This window comes from Microplitis demolitor, chromosome 2, assembly GCF_026212275.2.
Source record: "Microplitis demolitor isolate Queensland-Clemson2020A chromosome 2, iyMicDemo2.1a, whole genome shotgun sequence".
NCBI classification, from domain to species: Eukaryota; Metazoa; Arthropoda; class Insecta; order Hymenoptera; family Braconidae; genus Microplitis; species Microplitis demolitor.
The window spans coordinates 20,930,416-20,948,290 of NC_068546.1; the positions used below are offsets into that span (position 1 = coordinate 20,930,416).

The 17,875-nt window shown below is 29.1% G+C and overlaps 2 protein-coding genes across 2 annotated transcripts; both read right to left on the reverse strand.

Moving 5' to 3' along the window:
* Nucleotides 1-110: 110 nt before the first annotated feature.
* LOC103570875 (N-glycosylase/DNA lyase) lies at nt 111-2,286 on the reverse strand. Its single transcript, XM_008548757.2, has 2 exons — nt 1,956-2,286; nt 111-1,016 (listed from the first exon to the last, which is right to left on the reverse strand). Exons 1-2 carry the CDS (start codon nt 2,135-2,137, stop codon nt 119-121), a joined length of 1,080 nt encoding a protein of 359 aa, XP_008546979.2. The 5' UTR covers nt 2,138-2,286; the 3' UTR covers nt 111-118.
* Nucleotides 2,287-3,766: 1,480 nt separating this feature from the next.
* Nucleotides 3,767-8,054, reverse strand: LOC103570877 (uncharacterized). Its single transcript, XM_008548760.2, has 5 exons — nt 7,123-8,054; nt 5,618-5,911; nt 5,279-5,503; nt 4,897-5,172; nt 3,767-4,150 (listed from the first exon to the last, which is right to left on the reverse strand). Exons 1-5 carry the CDS (start codon nt 7,386-7,388, stop codon nt 3,958-3,960), a joined length of 1,254 nt encoding a protein of 417 aa, XP_008546982.1. The 5' UTR covers nt 7,389-8,054; the 3' UTR covers nt 3,767-3,957.
* Between the last annotated feature and the right edge of the window lie 9,821 nt (nt 8,055-17,875).

Here is a 17,875-nt window from a genome sequence, read left to right on the forward strand (position 1 = left end):
TATGCAGGAAATTAGTTACTAAAGTATGAAAATTTCATTGAATGTAATCCATTTACTAGAAATTTTTTTTATTTACAGTTGAGTTTAAGTAAAACGACAGACAAAACAAAAGTCATTACTATTTTTTTTTTAATTTTTTACTAGAGTTATCATTGACGTCATTCTGAGTCTTTTTCTTACGGGAGTTGTCTTTTATTCTCGTGCAGAAAACTACAGCTTGTGCCCAGCCAGCCAGTGGGCCCCACGTGGTCCGCAAGTGACGACTGACGTCATGATAAATTGCTGGAGTTACTGACGAAACTTGTTTTAGATTCGGCAAATAAGTTTCTCGAGCAACTTGATAGATATGTGTGTCAACTGGAATAGATTCCAAGTGCCCTAATGACATCAGACAAATGCAGTCAGCAACTTTAGGACCCACTCCTGGTAAAACTTGAATCGCTTGTCTTGCAGTTTCATACTCGGCTCCATGCTGCTTGTGGAGACTCTCCAACCACTTCCGGCCTCCTAGTTCGACTAATTTCTTGGCTGTGTTATGAATATATGGAGCGCGGTAGCCAAATCCTTCAGTTGATAATAATGACTGAACATTGTCTTGTGCAAGAGATTCGATTGTTGGGAAATCATGGTACCATTCTTTGTTTAATTGACAAATTTTCTTGCCGAAATGCCGACACATTTTCTCTACCATTCCAGTTATACGGACAATATTATTATTCGCACTACAAATAAATGAAAAAGTATTTTCTACTACATCTTGGTTTAATATCCGAACACCATCAACGATGTTTGAAAATTTTTCAAAGTTTTCGTCATTAGAAGACCAATTTTCTAAATTTTCTTTCAAAGATACGTGAAGATTAAAATATTTTGTTAATTCGTTTTCACAATCCAGTGAATTTTTTAGTTTTGATCCGTGGGTTTTATAATAAATATGACGGTCATCTTGATGAAGTGTCCAAACTTCTCCGGCGAAAACTCCTCGGTATTTTTTTCCATTTTCTATTGCTGTCCATCTGTTAAAATAAATTATGTTTGTAAATAATATATATTTAATATGAATATTTCCTACAAGAAAAGTTTTTTATCTCATCTATGAAATTTAAATGTTACGACGAATTCAATGATACTAATTATGAGCGGGAATATAACAGATATGAGACAAATTTTAAATTATAAATAAGCATTCAATTTAAAAGACAGAAATAAAATATGCACATACGGATTTCAAAATTTTTAAAATTCGTATGTTTGAAGTTTTATTTGATTTATTTTGTAATAATTTATTTTGAAATTATAACAATTAAATCTCTACTACATTTACAATCCTAGAGAAATTAATCGACGTTTAATAATTTTTGAATTTTTTTAAAAAGTAAATTATAAAAAAAAGTTTCAAAAAATTGCACCTCTAATTTTTTAAAATTTCTACAACTTCTATTTGTCTATTGCAAGTTTTTTTTTTAATTAATTTGTTAAAAAAAATTCAAAAATTCTTAACTGTCTGCTTTCAAGCTCATAAAATAATGACACTGAAATTAACTGACGGTTAGTAATTTTAAAATTTTTTTCAAGACGATAGATTAAAAAAAAAATATTTTTAAAAATTGCACATATCGTTTTTTAAATTTTCTACATGTGCATATTTTTAGTTTTTTTTTTTTTTTTTTTTTTTTTTTTTTTTTCGAATCTGAAAGTTTATTCAAGTGTGAATGTAACTGACAAGTGGGAATGATTTGAATTTCAGAATAAATAAATAAAATAAAAATTAATAATTGCGTAGTCAAATATTTGAAAAATCAGTGCGCGGATTTTTTAAAATTTAATTATTTTAGTTTATTTATTTAAAATTTATAAAATGTCTCATGTCTGCTTCATTCACACTTATAAATTTTTAATTGTCTGTTGAATTTCAGGATCATTTAAAAATATTGTAATTAAAAAATTTAATTTACCTGAAACTCTGACCACCTTTTAGAGTTATCCCAAGATCTAATTCACGTTTATCACAAACTATTTTTCCAGTTATTTTTGTTTTGTTGATAACTTTAGCCATTGAAAAATATTTATTGAGGTTATAATCATATAAGAATATTTTTTTGAATAAATAAAAAAAAACTTGGTGATATTTATACATAAAATAATTCAATAAAATTCTATTTATTTATTTAGAATCATTACAATTATTAATATCTTTACAAATATTATAGTTCTTACAATAATAAAACAATACTAATAAAAGCAACCAATGCCAATAAGTGCGCGAGTTTCATTGTGGGGGAAAATTCGTAAGCTTTCAAAAATTTTTAAATTCTTAATTTTTAAAATCATTTATTTGAGAAAAAAAATACAAGATTCTTAAATTAATTTACAGCTAAATTATATATTGGTTAATTTTATAATTAATTAATAATGTAAAAAGTAATTAATAATTTATTGCTTGACTTTATGGACGCCTGCTTTTATACCCCATCGTACCCCATGAGAATTTATGATATGTAATAATAATAATTATTATTATTATCATTAAGGGCATTTTCAGACAATGGTCTCCACTTTTTAATTTTTTTAAAATATTAAATATCATAAGCGCATTAAAATTTCATTAATTAATTACAATATTACTTTGCTTTAATATTTGAGTTTATTGGCGCTATTAAATAATTTAGTTGTCTATCAAATAAATATTTTCTTAACGTCAACCAAAAAGAGTCTATTAAATCATTTGTTAAAAAATAAAAAATAGATTATGTTGATGTAATAAAATTTAGCTGTCCTTAATGAATTTTAGTTTAATGGAATTGTACAAAACCCATTTAATCGTCTGACGAGAAATTTTTTCTTAGTAAAGTTACGATTTCACCGAGACATAGATTTTAAAAAAAATTATTTATAGTTGACATCAATTTATTTTTTTAATTCTTATATCAGTGAAATTAAAATTACGCTATCCTTTTTCCAATTAATACCTTTATTTTTTTAAAAATAAAGTCATTGAATAGTTTTAATAAGTAGGGGCCATTGTCTAAAAACGGTAACATGCGTTTTGATCACCAGACAAAATATCCTCACAATTGAAATGTTCAATTTTGTGGCTGAAAACGTCCTTTAGATACTTCGGCTGTTTCTGTTAAATTATTATTTGGGATATTGATAATAATTTGGGATATTGAACTTGATATCTAATTTTCATAAAAAGTTATAGTGTTCAGAGGATTGATCGGCGATATTTTGTCCGGGAACCAAAAGGCGCGAAATCTTAAAAATACCTTTAACTTGTTAATATAATTATTGACTACAAACAATTCAATTTAATCATACAAATACTGTCATTAATATATCTAATGATAGTTTCCATAGTATTTTTGCTTTGTAATTTCGATATTTATCTTAAAAAAAACCATTATTTAAAATTTTTATTAACTATCTTTTATAATTTAAATGGAATAAAAAATATTTTACATATTATTAAACAATATATGACGATTGCTTCATTATTATTTATTTTAGTTAAAAAAAAAATAATAAATAATTGAAGACTAAATTTTCTGTTAGTATTTATATACACATCTATAAAATATTTATCATGATAAATACACTACAAAATATTTGATTTCTTGTACGCTAATAATTCTTTTATCTGATTTTAAAAATTTAAAACATTTATATATAAACTACTGAGTCTCCTAAAGAAGACGATATGTCTATATTGATGAACAATATAATTATTTATATTTCATAGTTATTATACTAATATAAATAATAAAATCGATACGTATTGTCATATATATGGAACCGGATAATCAGCCTAGCGCGCTCCTTAATTGTGCGTGCAAAGATGTACAACATCCCTGAGATCTTATTTACTATTAAAAAAATTCTCAATTTTTACAATTTTCGAATAATTTGAAAATCAATATTTTTTTTTTTATTTTATATATAAAATAAAAAAAATTATTAATACGATATATTATTACGTAAATGTGCTTGCTTTCGGTATTCATATTTTTCACATTTTCCCCACCATGATGATTTTTTACAAACCTTCTGAGGTTTTAAAACAAAACATTTTGTTTGCACGACATTAAAAAATATTCTTCCAATAAAATTTGCAGATGATGTTCGCGCCATTTTCAAACACGTTCGAAAGCTGTAATTAAAAATTAAAAGTTAATTAGAATAATTGTCTATATTGATATTTATGATTTTTCTAAGCAATTTTGACAATTAATAATTCAAAAAAAAATTCTAAATACAATTCAAAAAAGTGCCATTAAAATGAACTTTTAAAATCATTAATTAAAACTCAATTCATAAACTACAGCATGCATTTCAAAATTATTTCCAATTTCATATCTTCTTAGAAATAGTGTTCTGATTGATTTCGAGCTTGACATTAAAATGTAAATAACTAGAAAACAATGCAGAATTCAAAAAATTTTATCAGAGGTAATTTGTAAGGAATTAAATTGTCTACAAAAAATATTCCATGACATTTTGTGATAAGTCTGATACTTTCGCTGTAAAAGTAAAAAGATCTCGAAATTTACTGCAAATTTGACTTAAAACTCAAAAAACTTTTGAACTGATGACATTTTTCGGCATTTCTCAGAAAAACAAAATATAATACAGTAAAATAAATGAATACAGTAAGAAATATACCTAAAAATTATACACTTAATAGAGTAAAGTATCATCCAAATCATGCATACAATAAAATAATTATAGTCAAACACCTAAAACAATTTCTATTTACAATTCTACAAAGTCCAGACCACGTTTGTTTGCTCGAGATAACAGAGTGTGACATTGTCCTACGGACAATAATCGATTGTGATGAATATAAAAATATTATCGAATTATATAATCATGCTGCATCGTACAGATCCAGCTTACCGCTCGTCGCAAGTGCAATGCATGAGCGTAGAAATGCCCCAATTGAAGAGGCCATAGCGTGTTTCAAAAGCAGGAATATAAAACGGACAAGCAGTATCGTGTCTTCGGCAACAAGAATCAGCTTTACCAAAACCACCAAGATTTGTATATTTAGTCGCACGATTTCCTCGTCCACACCATTGAGTACCGGGCATCAGAAAAAGTTCACGTCTATTTCTACGTCTTTGACGTCCATGTCGTCTTAATCTTAGTGTCTTGGTAATATTCCCACATTGCCTGTTTTACATTATTTTTTAAATTCCCAGATTTACCATAAAAAACCACAGCTTTTTTTTCGTCAATAGACATAATTAAATAAATTTTTTAATAATAATAATATTACCTCTGATCACATCCGCAGTGACTCAGTGTAAATGGCATGTAGTTCCAGAAATTATAACGTTCAGAAAAAGGTGGAATAGCTCGGTAACAGTGATCATGACGTCTGCAGCATCTGTCGACGCTGTCCAACCCGCCAAGATCTTTGTAAGAAGAAGCAGTTCGATGTGGGCCACACCATTTTGTTCCTGGTGCTATTACCATTTGTTGAAGACTCCTCTCTACTATCCTACCAGTTTAAAAAAATAAATTTGTTTTTTTTTTTATAAATAATTAAGCTGTTAATTAATAACTATTTACGGTTTCTTAATTAACGAAAATCATGATGATGACAGATGTGTACCTGTGTTTAATATGCTGTCGTAGAACTTGACTTCTTGCTTGAGTTTTGACGAGATGACATCGACGATGAAGATCATCGTATGATTCGATCCACTCGATTTCACGTGGTGGTACAGTTTCCTCGATAACTTTAAATTTCTCTTCAATGTCATCCGTCCAGATATTATCATCTTCATAACAAATATCCTTGTCAATCGATCTCTCGTCTACGCAGTCAGTTAAACTATCTCCCTCGTAAATCAACTGTAGCTTCTTCCCGTTTACCTCAATCTCTCTCAACGCAACATTTATATCTCTGAAAATAATCACCAGAAAATAATAAACTTAAATAGGATATTATCATTGATTCCTCTCTTATTTTATATTGTCACTTGCAGCAAAGACATTATCAGCAGGACTTTCTACCCAACTTTCCCTTTCTTTTACCCCTATCCTATCTTTTTCTTTTATTGTTAGTTTTTTTGTAACTTACTACAGCGTAACTTATAATCTCTTTCCTTGTACTCTTTGCTTTAATCCCCACGCGGATTCTCTGACGGAGGGTCAAAGTTACGAGATAATAATTTACACTAGATTTAATGTGACCTGGCTAATTTGATTGATGATGTCCAAGTTTGTCGTGACACAAGCCTTTACATATATATAGTCATATATTTTACGTACATACATAAGCATAAAAACACCTGTCTCGATTTTTTAAGTTTAAAAAAAATAAGAATTTAAAAAATCATTGATGTCAATATAAATTTTACATGCAAATATATGACGTGTCCACATCAAATTGGACAGTTTTTAAAATTTTGATTTTTGATTTCCTCAATTTTTTGATATTTTTAGAACCCCTCAAAAAAAAAACTTTTTGGTAAATTTTGACATCTTTTTGATCACGTTAAAAAAATACAAAATTTTCAAAAAAGGTGGAAGATTCAATTTGAAAAACATAATTTCAAACTTTAAACTCCAGAAATTTAATCAAAAACCCTTTGAGTATTTTTTTCTGTAACAATTAAAAAAAATTTCAAAATTTACCAAAAGGCTTTTTTGACGGGTATCAAAAAATGAGGAAATCAAAAATCAAAATTTTGCAAACCGTTCGATTTAGTGTGAAACGCTCCATATATATAGATATATGTACATATATCTATATATATAGGATTGCTTAGTCAGCCCCGTGAGAATATAAACAGATGAAAAAGAGCAAGTGTAAAAACATTAACGGATATTCAAATCCTTGCACTTAACTTGCCACTTTAAGGATTTAAACAGCAAAAGCAGATTTGCGGTCAAATCTTCTATTGAAAACAAAAAAATATAATTTTTTTTTATATTTTTATTTTATTTCTGATTCTGAATAAATTTAAATAAAAATAGGCTACGGTGTATGTTAAACAGACTTGACAATCACTAAATGGATGTACTTAAAAGGCTTCATAAAGACGTCATTGTTACGTCTCTTAAGGCTAAAATAAAAGTTTATAAAAGAAACATTGGTGTTAATTAGCATACCCCCAATCAACTATTGTCTCCTTGGCGCAAATTCCATTCCACCTCACCGTTCTTTGTATTTCACCGTCTGGTAAAATCCGTGTTATTACAAAATTACCCTGGGAATCCGTTGAATTTATTATCGAATTAATGGATCCTTGATGATCAAACGCACTGACTAACTGGAGCAACAGGAGATACAACGAAAAAACCATAAGTTTTATTAATTTTTTTTCATCACGCACTATTGGTTTGAATAAATACAGTATCAATATCCTCCAGCACATCGTACAATCTTTATACGATTTATGATGATGTATGTAAACATGAAATAAATTTATAGTACTATAAATAAAAATATTATGAGTAAACACGTCAGAGTAGATTGATCACTGATGTTGAAGAAAAATCATTTGAAAACCCAATGTCATTAATCTTTCAATACCTCCATGACTTTATTGTACTGAACTGTCAGTTTTACTTTTAAAACTCAATGAAAATATCATATACATTTCAAAAGCCGCTTTGTTATTCACGTCATTTAAATTTTACTTTTTCATGTTCAAAAAAATTTATTCTTTAAAATCGGCGGTAGCGGCACGTGGCAGACGCGATGTGTTTTAAATCCCAAGGAATAACTCGCGGCTTGACAAAAACGAGCAGAACTGGCGCGCGTCGGCGTTGAGCCTCCCTTAAATACTCGTCGTCCTGGTAGCTGTCCAGTTCACCAACTATACCACCACCCTCTCCTGGACCTCGAGGAACATTCGACGGCTCCGCTTTCTTCTCCCCCACCTTTGTCATCAATGTATCTCTCATGAGCCACGTCTGCCAAATCCAATTCTCCATATTCTCACCCCGGATCTAATTCCCCTCTTTTACTTTTTCTCTCATCATTTCTTTTCCGTTTATTCATTGCGTTACATTACTACAAGCGGCACATATCTACATGTAATATGATTCTTCTATACAAATATATATATAATATTTATATTTATTAATATAATATATACGGATGCATCATCGCACTTTGACATCATCTATGTGATTTAAAAGTCTGAAAAATTAAAACCAAATAAATAAAAAATAATATGAAATTTTTTGATAAATAGCTTCATTAATTACTCGCCCTTGCTTTGTAGATCATACATCAGTCTATGATCTGTCACCGAGTCTCTCGAGAATACGTTGAGATTTATTACCAGAAAGGATGAATCGCTCGACATATATATGTATATATATATATGGATACACAGGATTCAACGATGGGTTCTCTTGCTCTATGGCTTTTATTCTCCGGCTCTCTTACTCTTATTCACCCTAACATATCTGCTTTTGATGAGCTGAAATATCATATGTGATGTATACGCAATCAGATAACGTAAAACATTACATTTGGCATTCATACTAAAGTCATTCCCCTGCACGTGGTATGTTCGACATCATTGTAGTTTGTTAGTATCCTTATGTAATTTATTATAAAGTGATACCAAAAAAAAAAAACATGAATATGAATACACTGTAAAAATAGCGGTGTTAAAATAAAATAACACCGGTGTAGGCGGTGTTAAATCGATGCGAAAAAATTTCACGTATAGAAATTAGAAAAATAAATGTATTACATATAAAAAAATTTAATGAATATTGACCGGAAGAAATTTCAATTTTTTTATGTACTTATTTAAATAATTATTTATGTTTTAAGTAGGGGAAGGCGGGGCAAAATGGGCCCCTTAAGAAATGAGGACTTATATGTAATATAAATGTCAGCCTATTTTGCCCAATCTCCCTTAATAGGGGAAAGGGAGAAAATGGGCCACTTAAAATTTTGAGTGCCTCAAATGATTTGGCGGCAAAATGGGCCTCTTAAATTTTGAGGGCCCATTCCCTAATTTATTTAAAAATTACACAATTTCACCCCCACTATTTCAATCATTAATAATTTAATCAATTAATAAAAATACTAATTAGCGGTAGTAGTCGAGTAAGTAAAAATATTCACAAAATAAAATATTTTTAACACCGGGAATTTTTTGGACATTGGTAAAGAATATTTACACCTTCGGTGTATTATTTTAACACCGCTTTCGGTATTGAAATTTAACACCTACACCACTTGGACTTACTCCGGTTTTTTTACAGTGTATGAATAATTTATTAAAAATAAAGTGGTTATCATCAGCAATAACAAAATCCTTATCTAATAAATAAAAATCGGGTGATTTTTCACAAAATCACGTCATAAGATAAAATATACAAGTATTCGTTGTTTATTGTGAATTTATATTACGGTGATAAAATATTTATCAGAACTTTTTTTACTCTCCTTGGGTGGTTTCTACTCGTCTGCCGATATCTCGTAAATATAATGCACGTGAAAAATTATTGGTATAATATGATATTCATACATTAATAACTTACGGTATGGGTCACTGCGGTCGAAGATAATGGATAATATAAATATTATTATTATAAAGACTAGTAGTTATGTATATGATTGTGGTGGAAAAATTATGAAAAAGTTTTGGTTAAAGTTGTCGTCCCCTATTCTCCTAACTTGGACTGAATTTAACGCACTAGAAAAATCGCGAGCCGATTGGCAAAGATCCAAAAGCTCGCGGTTTTATTCGCGCTAGAATCTCCCTAAAACTAGAGATAAACTTTTATATATCTATATAAAGTGCCTATACCTTTTCTGAGCTATGTAGTGTAAAAAGCAAAACCTCATTCTCTATACACCCACATATATATACATACATACATACACATACATACCTATATATTTAAACTATATACTTACATATTAGTCTTCTTTCGCTTATTCTCATTGCCTGAGAGTAATTGATTACTTCCCATGGGGCCAAGTTGGCTAAAAAATTTTTCCTCTTTTCACGGTTTAGTTCTCTTTACTTTATTCGCTAATAGTCAAAGCTTCAATGAAAGATATATATAAGAGATTTAAACCAGAAGAAAGACACCAAAGACGTAAAACTAAAAGAATAAAAATAAAATTATGATAAAAAGTAAATGAAAGAAAAAGAGAAAGGGGAAAAAAAGTTTTACGAAAGAGAGTAAGAGCAGAACTAAACTTTTGCGGGCAGGCAGTTTTGCTACCGTTATTCCTTTCACCCCTTCATTTTATTTTTTTTATACCAAATCCATGAGTGGTAGGAATTAATAGCAGGAAGGAAGAATAGATGTGGTGAAAATGGCGTGCGGTCTATTGTATTCACTCTGGTTATGACTCCAGGGTTACATCATAAGAGCGAGAACATCATTTTTGATAAGGATAGAAAAAACATAACAGTCTTCTGTAAGAAGTGAGAGTGAGAAGGAATTAAACTCAAGTCCTTCTTCGTATACTCAATTGTTCAACCCTCAATACAAGACTCTTCTCTCGCTGCATGATACTAAGTTACTACGACACCCTCTTAAAAAACCTGTGCTTCTTCATTCTTATATATATATATATATATACGAATAGAACGCGAGCCTCTTACACTTTTCAAGATGAAAAAAAAAATAATAAAATGCGTTTCATAAAGAAAAAAATTCTATTGAATTGTTTACTTCTTCTCAATATTCTACTCAATTCCATTTCCATTGTAATGCTTAAATTTGTCGGACCGGACACTGTAAAAGCCGACAGTCAAGTATCCTGGTATTAAATATCAATAGACAAGATATTTGTCGTACAATATCATTGAAAAATATATCTTTTGATCTCTCGACATGGCCCAAGTGTTAAAAAAAAAATTACCTGGCACTATTCTATCTCAAATGTTTGGAGTTTTATATAAGAAATTTTCTTCTTCACTGCTATGCGTTTTCTTAAGAAATAATAACATTCGATGGTTTTAGTTAAAATGAAATAAAATAAAAAAGAAGATATCAACCGCACTTGGGACATTGATGATGACAGAGCAGTTGATTATAATCGTAGATATGAAAAAAAATAAATAAAAATTGGAAGGCCCGACCCGCGTCTAATTAATTTTTATAGCTTTTAGTCTCTCCTTCTTCATTTCGTTTCCTCTCTCCTTCTTTTCTTCCCATGCTTTCTTTTTTTACTCAGCATTTAAGAGTAGCAGCAGGAGATCCAATGCATTCCTTTATTATTTTAGGCCAACAAGTTTGGTCAATTCTCTATTAACTATACGTGTATTCCAAGCGCCTTCTATTTTAACTGAAGTTAGCCGGCGTCCAATAATTTTTGGATTTTTTTTAAGCAATAAATTATTAAAAAAGAAATATTTGAAAAAATTGCACTTATAGTTTATTAAATTTTCTACATGTGCATATTTTTATTTTTTTTTTAAATTAAGTCTTTGAAACAAAAATTCGAAAATTTTTAACTATCTGCTACATTTAGTATCGTAAAATGGGATATCCCCTAGAAAAGGTGAAACAAAATTTTCTGGATATTAAATAAATTTTATTAAATTGAATTTTCTTATAGATCACTTTAGATTTTTTGAAAAATTTAATTACCAACTTTGAATTATTAATTTTTCATTTGTTAATCACTATTTATTATTATCATCCTGGTTGACAGGCAATCTACAATTTTTGGGTTTTTTTCAACAAATCAATTACATAAAAAAAAAAATCTAAAAATATGCACATGTAGAAAATTAAAAAAACTACAAGTGCAATTTTTTAAAATATTTTTTTTTTTTAATTTATCGTTTCTAAAAAAATCCAAAAATTAGTAGACATCGGCTGATGACGGTATCGTATTTTGAAATGATTAAAAACTTAAAAAAAAAAATTTTGCGTTACTCCGTTTTGCCCCTTCGTATTAGCTTTTATTTTTTTCACGGAACCTGCAACGATTGTCACCATAGGTCATATCACATCTCACCCTTCTTGTTTTTTATTATTTTATGTATTCACTGATGCAAATCCTCTGTATCTATTTGCGCTTACTCAGCACTATTCATCGAAGCATTACAACTTTAAAAATTCGATACATCAGTTGTCAAAAAAAAAAATTATTGTAAAATATTTCTAAAAATGTTCCATTTAAATAGAATTTATAAAATATGAAACTGTTATTTCATATCGTTAAAAATAATGAGGTCATCTACTGCTTCTGAACAATATTCAATGACCTGGCAAAGCATTTTTTTTTTACGCTGTGTTGTAACTCGTTTAAATTGCAATTGAAACAAGTCACAACTATATATAGCGTAGCTTAACAGTCAAAATTCGTTGATTAACTTTTAGGCCCTAGATTCGCTAAAATTTCTCGGTATTCGAAATTCGCCAATTGTTACGATTAACTTGTGCTACATCTTACCGAATTGTTAGTCATGTGTTTTGAGAAATTATTTATCGTAATTATCTTCTTGACCCTCGTCATTTCATCTACTTGACTTGAATAATTTACGAGGCAATTTATTTTGATCTGATTCACTTATGAATTTTTTACGAAGGCAAAAAAAATCGTTAAGAAGAGTTTTATACTTTTTTTCTTCTTTGTGCTTTTTTTTTAAATTTCTTTTCTCTTGCCATTCAGCACTTTGCGCGATAATTGTCGGGTGCAGTGCAACATAATTGCGTAATTCTCGTGACGAAGACATTAGCGAGCCCAGGAGGGAACGAATGAATTCATGAAGTAAAGATGTCGGGGGGCGTAGTTTTAACAAGTGTACTTTTCTTCTATTCTTATTATATACTCTTGTTCAACATAATCTTCAGACATTAAAACGTTTTAACACTTTTAATAGTCACTATATAATATATAATAGAAATAAATTAATTATTCAAACAATAATCGGCTTTTGTAGATAATTTTTATAGCAAGTATTAAATCACCCACGAAAATGAAATATTACATAAAAAAATTTTATTGTTTTATAAAATAAAAATAAAATTTTAATTTCATGTCCGTAGAAAATTGTACTTGAAAAATTAAAAGTTTTTTTTGCCAATTCACTTTAAAAAACCGGTAGTGAATTCGGAGTGATTACGGATTTAAATCCAAATTCACTCAGAGTTTCGGAGTTTAAAAAAAATTTTCTGCATGCGGAGTAAATAGGAAGTCTGTTTTTTTCAGACAAAAGATTTCGGAGTGATCTGAATTTTATTTAAACCCACATTCACTCCAATTTGTAATTTTAATATTGAAATAAACTCCTTTTCGGAATGAATTTTACTCCAACGGCATTAAATAAATCCATAGTCATCCGGTCTGCATTTAATCCGTCTATTCTGAAAATTTTTCACAGTACATCTGTTTTTTTTTTTGCAAATATTCACGCCAATTTAATTAAACAAATAATCTATCAGTTTTTTTGGATACAATGTCGAATTGAAGTACATGAAATTATCAACCGAAAATTTAGCTCAATTGTGTATTGGATTTAATGTATTGTCAGTTGAATGTGTATCTAAAGTATCCATCAATAAACTAGTGTGTCCAACATGGCAATTCAATACTAATTTTGGTTGAGAATTATATTGACCATGAAGATCGTAATGTGCTTGCATTACCAGTGGAATAACGTACAGGATGATGCGACGAGCCATGCATGACACCCTCTTCTACTTGCCCTGATGTTCATCAGCTCATGGCTTCTATTCTGCCTATTATCCATATTAATCCAGATCAATAATGAAAAAAATGAAGAAAGAAAATAGCACATAGAAAATCAAAATGCGTTACATCTGAAATTATCAATTGACAAGGGGACGTAACGTAAAAAAAAAACTGTGTATATATTATTTACATAGGCATCAAAGTTACTCCTAAGTGTTCTAGATCAAAGCGCGCTGGGTTTATCAGAATTATTAACGTTATGAAATGTATATACTTATTATACTTTTAATAATTCAACTGTTATATACACACCGAAAAATCGGGAGGGAATTCGGAGTAATTACTGATTTTATTTAAATAAGAATTCCGCATATAGAGTAAATACGTAATTTTTTTCTCCAGCGGAGTGATTTCGGATCTGGATTTTATTTAAATTCTCATCCACTCCAATTTTAAATTTTAATATTAAAATAAACTCCCCTTCGGAGTGAACGTTACTCCGGGCATTAAATAAATAAACAATCATTCGGTCCGAATTTACTCCGCTAATTTTGTACAGTGTACCAAACGTATGTATAAAAAAAGTAACAGTAATAAGAGGAATAAATGAGAGAAGGGAGAAACAGAAAAAAGGATAAATAATTGACGATGAACAGGTAGTTCAGGACATATCCGTCGTTATCTCAAGCTTTCTCATCACAATAGCTCCGTTCTGCAACTTTTTTCAATAGTACGCTCAATATTCAATATATATCTAAAAACAAAAAAAATATCAGACAGTTTAAAATCATAAAGCACAGTTATTTTTTTTAAATCTATCGACTTTACCCACATAACAACAGGCATTTTTTATTTTCTTACTAACAAAATAAATAAAAGTTATTTTAGGTCTTAAGAGAGTCATATTAAATAAAATTTATTTTAATATTTGATGATGACTTACTCTCACCTTTGTATACCATCGCTATAACAGTTAACTGACATTCCAAATCATTATATAATCATCTTTTAATTAAAGTTGCCGAATGATTATATTTATTTCGTCTTCTTTTTTTACTTATGTACAATCTAATGATTATCGATGCATTAAAAACTTTCAAAATTTCGATACGACTACAGCCAAACTCGAGTTCAGCTTCTTCTTTTTACTTTTTCTCTTATTTTCAGGTACGACAACGAGGTATATCCAAGGTCAGACGTTACCTTATATCATTCATACCACCCGCGGATTTTTTATTACCAGTATCTGAACCTAAGACGATAAATAATACATGTTTTATGACCGTAAATATATACATGGTTATAATAAAATGAAAAAATTTTTTTAATTCTTTCTAAAAACATTTGAAATCAATCATTAAAGTCGTGAGTCATTAAAAAATTTGAGTATCACACAATATTTGATACATTCAACTGATACTTTTTCAACCCGCAGGGTAATTGATACATACAAATCGTCCCATCGGGATTGGAGAAATACGAGGGGCAAGTTTATAGTATTATTGTGCTCTATAGTTATAGGGTAGAGACTATTTCTGTCGTTGCCGTTGCTGATGCTGATGCTGTTTGATGCCCATGACGACCCGGTATCGCCTTCACGGTTCGCTGAATCAGTTTTCTCCCCCCGGACTTTATGTCGCGTCCACCTTGATGAAGAAAAAGTTATATAATACTAGAAAAATTCATTATTTGGCGAATCATTGATTCATTTGTTCATCACATACATTTTTTCCCGCGGTAAAGGTTTAAAATTTTCAAAAAAAAAAAAGTTACACTGCAAAAAACCGGAAGTAAGTTCGGAGTAATTACAAATTATCTGCAAGTGGTTAACCAAAGAAGTCCCTTTATGTGTCTTTCACACACAAGATGTGTGCAGGTAAACCTTCCACAAATATTTCAACAAATTAATTGGTCAAACGTGATTCAAGAAGTTTTTGGAAGCAATAACTTTACTTGCCTACAATGTGGTGAGAAGTTCGCTTCGCTGCGAAACGAACTAGTTGGCAGTGGACACAAAGGTGTGAAAGGCACATGAAGGAAAAACATAAGACACAATGGAAGTGCTGAGGTAAAAAAATATATCAGGCAGGATTGTAAAAAAAATAATAGTTAAATATTATTTTAAGAAGAAAGAACATCTATTTAGCAATTAAATGGATCCATGTTTAGAAAAATAATATATATTCTCCACACGTACTTTTTATTGAACTCTAACAAAACTTGTCCAGGGAATTATTTATGACAAGCTTTAACATCATATTCTAATAAAGGGGACCACTATATTATTATCAGAAAATAATTATCATCAAACTGCTATTTTGCAGCAGAAAAATTATCTTATGCACGAGGAACGACTCAAGTCTGGAATATAATAACTCTGAAATAAGTTTCTTACCAGGGACAATACAAGAGGTGGGCGCGATCTAGTGGCGAGCACCGAACTACTCCCGTTGCTGCTGTCTAGCACTATAACTTTTTAAATCAGTAACCATTAGATTTAAATTTAATTTAATGAAATTTCATCGACTTTCAGAAATTTTTATTTCAACTTTTTTAAAGGGTACCCCATTTTGCCCGCCAAAAATAAAAATTTTATTTTTTTACGACGGCTAAAAATTTTGTCTATTTACCTTGAATATCATTAAAAACAAAAAGATTTAGCGTATTTTAGTCTTCGAAAACCTAGTATTTCCTTAAGTACCTCCTTTTGCCCCCTCCCCCACATTTGAATTTATTTGCGGGAAGTGATTGTACTCCATCGGCCAACTCTTGAGTTCGGAATAATTCTTACAAAGGTCAAACTGGTTCTAGAAGATTTATTATACAAGTTAAATGAATTAATTTTTAATAAACAGTTAAATATATTTATTTTAATATTTAAAATTATTTTATAAAATAACATGTTATCTAATTATCTAATCTCTAACAATTTAATTAAAAATGATATTAAAATAATAATTTATGATAATTAATTCAAAAATTTAAACGAATAGTTAAGTTTTGTTTGACAAGGTGATAAGATAAATAAAAAATTAATTATTTTTAATATTAAATAGAAAGAATTTTTATTTTTTGTGAGTGTGAATGTAGCTGACACGAGACCATTTATAAATTTTAAATTAATTAAATAATGAAATTTTTAAAAAATGCACGTACTCATTTTTCGAATATTTAAATACGAATGTTTAAATTTTTGTTTATTTATTCATAAATTTAAAACATTGCCAACTGTCAGCTACATTCACACACATATTTTTTAAATAATTTTCGTATAAAAAATTTTATTATTGATTTTTAATTTAAAAAAAAAAATAAAAGTTTCAATTTACCAGTAGATAACTAAAAATCCTGTTAGCCATCAGAGCAATTATTTATATGCAAAATTAAAACTGCAGAGGTCCTCACATCTCGGCTAAGAAAATCACGAGTGTGAATGTAGCAGAGATAATTTATAAATTAAAAATAATGAAATTTAAGAAAAATGCGCGTACGGGTTTTGTATTTTTTTAAATATGCATTTTTTAATTTTAACTCTTACATTTTATTTTTTCATTCTAAAATTTGAAAAATTGCCAACTGTCAGCTACATTCACACTCATGGAAAATTTCTAATTTCCGTTGAATAATTTTTCCATTACATAATTATTCATTACTAATTAAAAAAAAAATAATCGTATGTTAATTTGAAAGTTTTAAATCTATTTTTATAATACACGTCATAAAAAAAATATAATACTGAAGTTAGCCTCTGTCTAATAATTTTTGAATTTCTTTTCAAAACGATAAATTATAAAAAAAAAAATATTTTAAAAAATTGCACCTAAAGTTTTTTAAATTTTCTACACGTGCATATTTTTAGTTTTGATTTTTTTGCAATTGATCAATGTAAAAAAAAATCTGCAAATTTTTAAATTGTCTGTCAACTTTAGAGTCATTGATTTAAATAATTTAAAATTTACCGCGCAAACTAGAGATTGCGCTAAAGGAACTAGAAGTTTTCTATTTTTATCAACAAACAAATAAAATAAATCAAATTAAAATTAAAACTCCATAATTATAAATGTTAATTTATGGTCAGATGTCGCGAAAAAAAAAAAAATCAAACGATTGAACAAAAAAAAGTCGACCGTCCGGAGATCCAAGATGTCGCTGGGTGCTAAAAGCGGAATAAAAAGATGGAGAGGGTAAAAGAGAAAGAGCGAAAGGGAAGTGCCCCAGTAGAGCCACTGC

What these genes read in the sequence shown, in the direction of transcription:
- LOC103570875 (XM_008548757.2), bottom strand. Translation starts at nt 2,137, where the DNA reads ATGTATAAATATCACCAAGTTTTTTTTTATTTATTCAAAAAAATATTC. An exon ending in AAAGGTGGTCAGAGTTTCAG is followed by an intron (nt 1,017 to 1,955) that starts GTAAATTAAATT and finishes TTATTTTAACAG; the next exon opens with ATGGACAGCAATAGAAAATG.
- LOC103570877 (XM_008548760.2), bottom strand. Translation starts at nt 7,388, where the DNA reads ATGTGCTGGAGGATATTGATACTGTATTTATTCAAACCAATAGTGCGT. An exon ending in CGACAGCATATTAAACACAG is followed by an intron (nt 5,504 to 5,617) that starts GTACACATCTGT and finishes TTAAACTGGTAG; the next exon opens with GATAGTAGAGAGGAGTCTTC. An exon ending in CACTGCGGATGTGATCAGAG is followed by an intron (nt 5,173 to 5,278) that starts GTAATATTATTA and finishes AATGTAAAACAG; the next exon opens with GCAATGTGGGAATATTACCA.